Source organism: Psilocybe cubensis, chromosome 8 (assembly GCF_017499595.1).
Source record: "Psilocybe cubensis strain MGC-MH-2018 chromosome 8, whole genome shotgun sequence".
In the NCBI taxonomy this organism is placed as follows: domain Eukaryota; kingdom Fungi; phylum Basidiomycota; class Agaricomycetes; order Agaricales; family Agrocybaceae; genus Psilocybe; species Psilocybe cubensis.
In genome coordinates, this window is record NC_063006.1 from 2,796,449 (window position 1) to 2,802,563 (window position 6,115).

Sequence of the window (6,115 nt, forward strand, 5' to 3'; positions counted from 1 at the left end):
CCAACAAAGAACTCGAGTAAGCCTGAGAGCCTGAGTCCCCCCCGGCCCTGTGCACATTGACCGCTAATGTTATTTGTAAATGCCCCAAACTAGCAGACACTCTGAAGGGCGCAAGATGGGTTCACCAGTCCATCAACCCATTTTTAAACATAAAGAGTGTTATCCAAGAGGGTTTCAAGTTTCTGGGCAACAATGTAATGGATGGTATGACCTGACAACAAATATTGGAGTAAGTATATGTGCTATTTTTTTCTGGGGCATTTATTTATGCATATATTAGATTATAACTCAAGCTCTGGTCCTTCTATGAGATGCAGGGCTTGATGCCCGACCTTATGGATATCATCAAGAAGTGCAAGAACAATTCTGCCTTGATTGGCAAAGTCATTGATTTGGTAAGAATTTTGTGAGGTCCCATGTATAGATCTACTAACCATACTTGTAAGGTATCAAGTGCTGCAGCTCATTTGCAATCCAACAATCTTTTCAAGGCCCATGAATTGATCCCAGAGTTGATTCCATATGATCTGAGAGTCCTAGTTGACCTACAGGCCTACAAACTGGCCTGTCCCAGGGTGAACCAAGGCTATAAACACCCTGCATACGCCGCTCTTTTAATCCCACGTGTCAAGTCCACCAAGTTCACCTACCTCAATGCACATAAAATTCTGTAAGTCAGCTTGTTATTTTCTGCAAATATGAGTTGATTTATTTATGGATAGTGAGCATTGTGAATTATTTGAAGCCAATACCAAAAATGAAGACGCGCTAGATTGGCCAGCTTGCTTGTATGACCCTGACATCCCATTTGACATAGACAACAAGATCCAAGATCTGTTTTAACCATCCTTGGCTCCCCAAGTAAGTTTTTTTTATGTTTTGACATATCATTGATACATATTGGCACTCTAGTTTGTCCAATGTATGCTTGTAGATGAGGCTAACAGGCTTGGAGAACGTGCCAGCAAAGGACAGATTCACAAAGTATATGAACTAACGATAAGACTCATATGTTATTATTGCATGGTGGTAAGTGGATATTGCCAGTAGTCTGTCAGTGCTAACCTCCTTCAAAGCTTGTCATTGCAATCAGCGGTAAGACTTGGCCTGAGGCAAAGAGCATTTTGAAGGCCAACCACCTCTACACATCTATACTAACACTTCTGTTGGGTCTTTCTGATGACGATACATGGGCCAAGGAGACTGTGGCTTGGTGGCAAGAGTAAGCATGCCTTATGCACTTGATTTTATGCTAATGAATTTCTAGGAACATTATCTTGCCATCTGAGCCCGTGGATCCTGACAAGAAGTCATCCCCTTTAGAAGGTAGTGCACGCAACGGATGCCTCAGAGACCCGGTAGAATGGTGTAAAGCTCAAATGGCTACTGCGGCTCATGCACCTGCACCTGCTCGTGCACCTGCACCCAAACCTGCTTGTGCACCCACACCCACACCTGCATCTGCTCAAGCACGCGCACCCTCCTCCGCCCCCGCCCCATATAATGTGTCTGCACCAGCACTTTCTAAAGCATTTGCAGCTGTTTTACTGGCAGAACCTGTTCCTAAACAAGTCTCCCGTTGCCAAATGATATTAAACACAATTGGAATCCCTTCAAAATCCCATCCTGACCTCCCTTCCAAGGATTCTTCCTCTCTTTCTTCCAAAAACAAACGCTCCCCTTCCCCATCAGCCCCGATTATGATCAAGGTGTGTTTTCACTTGAGATTGGTTCATTACATTAATATTATGATTAGATTTCTGCAAAGAGGAAAGCGGTGCCACACCACTCTGGTCCAAAGCGTAAAGATGTGAGTGTATTTATTACATTCTCTATCTAGGGCTCATATTAGCTACAGGCACCACCTTCAGACCCCTTCAAGACCGGGGATGAGGCCCTGTCTACTCCCAATTCTGATGCCACTGCCACCAACGGTGAAGAACCACCAGCTAAAAAGGCCAAGAAAGGTGCCCAGACCAAGGAAAAGCGCCAATCTATCAAATGTAAGGCTAGGAAATTCTGATGTCTCTCATTGCTATAATTATTGCTCTGCTCTGCCCTGCTTTACAACCAAATAAATAAATTTGTTCTATTATAATCTGCTGGGTGCCTCAAAATGCCATTCAATTCTCCTTATTATTAAGAAACCCAATAAATTCTCACAATGTTTTATAACACTCATGATTCCTTGTAATCTCATATAGTTATTTGTTGAGATTATAAACTAGCCGCTTATTCTTTCATATTGCAATACCCTGAAATATTGTAAACCTCAAAATATTTTATTCATGCTGCAATATTTCCGGTTTCTTACAACATTTCAAGAGCATTGTAACATAGTGCAAGAATTTTGAAGAAAAAAATATTTTATTGGGTTTATAATGCTTTGTAATCTACCCGCACTTTTTATGATGTGGAGGCTATTTGAACGGGATAGGCGGGTATTTGGGAGTTTTGGGGTTGAAATTTTTGAAATTGACGCTAAAAATGTGCATGGAAAGGAAGCAAGGTGCAAATAGGTAAGGGCTTGATGCACCCAAGTGTTGAATGTGCCTAGTGTTGAAATACAAACAGTATGGTTGAATGTGAGTATTAGTTTAGTAATTTGAAGTGCAAATTACAAGAGTATAAATCCACAAGAGTACATTTGGGGTATTCCCAGTTGGAGGGCAATATAAGCTGCCTAGTAGAATATTAACCAAAGATGGAATCAACAAAGACTCTAGTGTGTAGCAGTAGAGTTTAATTGATGATTTGATAGTTTAAATTGTCTTAGCGCAAAGCAGTAAGGCAATTTCAATTTAAGTTGTTTGTTTTAACAATAAAGTTGGATGCAGTAAATTAGATGCTAGCTAAATACATTGTTTTTTTACTTTTATACACCTTTTTTAGCTAGGACTGACTCCTACAAGTTCATTTGGAGCCACTTGGTCATTGGCAATGGAGTCAGAAGCGCTGGCAATGCTTGACTCAAGTGGTTGCTGTGCGTGCTTGGGGATAAAGTTGTTTCCCAAGCAATAGTGACATAGTGTGCATATGAATATTTTGTGGAAATTGTGATAACTCCAATTTCAGATTCCACTGCTAATATCTGGTTGGACTTTGCATGAGTTGTAACTCGTGTTGGCCGTGTATATTGATATTGCTATTTAGGATTCTCCGTGTGACACAAAGTTTTAGTCCGGGTCAGATAGCTAATGGCTAACTTTGTGCATTTGTTAAGCATAGGTGAAATATTATGAAGAATGGTAGAATAAATAGTGTGTATGGTTAATTAGGAATGGGTAAAAATGATGAAATAAAAAAGAATTATAGAGTCTTAGAATAAGTCTTAGGGTGAATAGAATTTTAGGAAAGTGTGGGGAGTTTGTCAATGCTCAAAGTAGCCATTGTCAGGGTTTCTCCAGTTTCCCCTTTTTATCTTCACAGAATTATCTTATCCTTTCATTATTTTATCAATTATCTGATTAGATAGTTTATTTCTTTCATCACAGCCTTCTTGCTCCACTTCTTTCTAGTAAATTCTATATGATTCCTAGTCTTACTCATCCTTTTTCTATATGATGTCACTTTTATTCTTTAACCTTCCTTTATGATGTAATGTAGGGAATATTCTAGAATAGCTGTAGAGTATAAATACTGGACTTGTAGGTAGCTGTAGCTTCAGCTTCAATCTCTTAGAATATCCACTATCATTGGTGTGATCTCTTAGAATCATTGAGTCTCTCTCACTCTCTTATTCTCTCTTTGCTCTCTTACTCTTCCTCTGCTCTCTCTCTCTCTCCCTTGCTTGATCTTTGTTGGTGGCCTTGTCACACTGATTATAGTGTTGCCCTGACAGCCATGGTGCCTGATACATATTATAACACCTATAAATCACATCATGTGATAATGAAATCGCAACAATGCAATACAATCTATGTGATTACTGCATCTGCAAATACTTAGCGGCAAAAGATATATCATCAGTTTGAATTTTTACCATGACACTACCTACCAACATCTACTAACCTGCTGTCCCCATACTATCCTTACTATTCACATCATGTCAAATTCCCAAGTCAATTTTGTGGAGTCCAACATTCCAAATGGTTACACCTTTGTCAATGATCAAGACGGTTGTGAATTTTTTGTCCCCAATTCATGGTCCTGTCTCTAGATCATTTGTTGGCCACTTATTATAAAAAGATAGATCTAGAGACCGCTATTTCTGATGCTATGGGATTGGTATGAGATTTTTTTATATAAATTTTATTGCATTTTAATCACACAAATGTAAACCCCATCCTTCAATAAAGGGCCTTCATATAACACACTTGCAGGGAAGTTGTGCATTCCTGCCAACCTTGTAAGTCTTGATTCTTGAATTTGATAAAACAGTTGTATAATGTACTTCAAGAGAAACTCAGAATTTCTTATCAAGATGCCATTCGCTGCCTCTATATGATTGAGATGGAGAAATTAAAGTTGGCCGAGGTGCATAAGAAGGCATTTGCCATCTTTGATGCACATATCACTAATTTTCTTACTTATATCACCAACTGACACGATCACAATAGTATCTATATCAAACCCAATAAGTCTGCGCCAACTGCCGCTGCAAATACAGTGGCATCCAGCTCATCAAGTTTATAGTTAGTTAATTAGATAAATATGGGAATACTATCTTTCATTGATTTATTATCCACTCAGTGTGTGCAACTTTAGTACATAGTAAGCAGGCCCAGGGTTCTGACTTAAGGACCCATGAGTACTGAGTTGAATACAATGTTGAGTATCTCTGACTATCTTAAAATGATCTGGATTAAGATAAATATACTATCTTTCAACTCGGATTGATTATGTACTACAATTCCTCTAGTGACCAGATATTGATGGTTTCAATGCTTTTTGAGTACAAAGAACGGATTCTGATTGACTTGACTCAGATGGAAAATCCTACATATTAGGTAAAGTTCATGTTACCGTGCTGAAAAGCTGGATGCAACCCAACTAAATGGGTTATTTTGAATTTCACAATATCCAGACAATTGGATATAATGTCTGTAAGTCCATGATTCAATGAATGAGCAACATCCACTATATTGTAGATTACTTGTTTTAGATAGTATATATTTGCTGCTTGAATGAAGTCATTCAATCCATATTGTGTGCTACAATGTATGTGTTCATTGTATTATATGTTAGGGTACAATGTTATGGTACTATGTGGTCCAGTGTTAGTAAAACATACACATTTTCTGTAAATAATACAAACAGCACTTACTGTAAGTAAAAATTACACACAAAGAAAACAATTTGTGTATGTTATACTTACACAAGTTTTTCAATTTATTTAATGGTGTAAGTCTGACATATACAAATAGTGTTCTTTGTGTGTAATTTTTACTTACAGAAAGTGCTGTTTGTGTTATTTACAGAAAATGTGTATGTTTTATTAACACCGGACAAACACAATTTGTGTAATTTAGGTGTTTATTCTATTTATAGGCTATTTACAATAATTGTGTTTGGTCGGCATACAGCCACCAAACACAATATGTCTTTATTAAATATTTGTTTTCCCAACATATGTGCTATAAGTTGAACATACACCTAAAGTTACATAAGACATGTAAGTTTACTGCTATATGTTCAACTTACAATGGTTGGCACCTGCAGTATTATTTGTGTAGCTATCTACAATATGACAACTTGAACATTAGTAATTTCATTCTTTTCAGTCCAGTATTTGTCTTCAAGGCAGATAGAACTATTATAATATTATAATGTATTGGATAAAGCCCCTCCTAAAATACATTTTTTATAAATTGCAAAGGAACTGATCACAAGGACTTGTATCTGCCATGCGTAGCAACGGCCCACCTTATAAGTTGTGCAATTAAGGTTGATGGACAGTTTTTCTGGACACATATTTGAAACCATACAATGTGCTACATGGAAGACCGCGGGCTAAGAGAGAGAGGAGCGCCTTGATTATGATAAAGGGACAGGAGTTTGATGCCGCTCATGCCGTATGTACCATCACGAATGTGGTGACGGCAATGCGGCATCGAACTTCTGCGGTACACATTGGCGAGCTGGACAGGTTCTCACGGTTCCTTTTTCCTCTGTT

General features: G+C 38.2%; 1 protein-coding gene across 1 annotated transcript; it reads left to right on the forward strand.

Annotated features, from left to right (window-relative positions):
- Nucleotides 1-311: 311 nt before the first annotated feature.
- Nucleotides 312-2,023, forward strand: JR316_0009347 (uncharacterized protein; the record flags this gene model as incomplete). Its single annotated transcript, XM_047895051.1, has 8 exons — nt 312-395; nt 447-670; nt 818-861; nt 935-1,029; nt 1,077-1,222; nt 1,268-1,709; nt 1,757-1,810; nt 1,859-2,023. 8 exons carry the CDS (start codon nt 312-314, stop codon nt 2,021-2,023), a joined length of 1,254 nt encoding a protein of 417 aa, XP_047746510.1.
- Between the last annotated feature and the right edge of the window lie 4,092 nt (nt 2,024-6,115).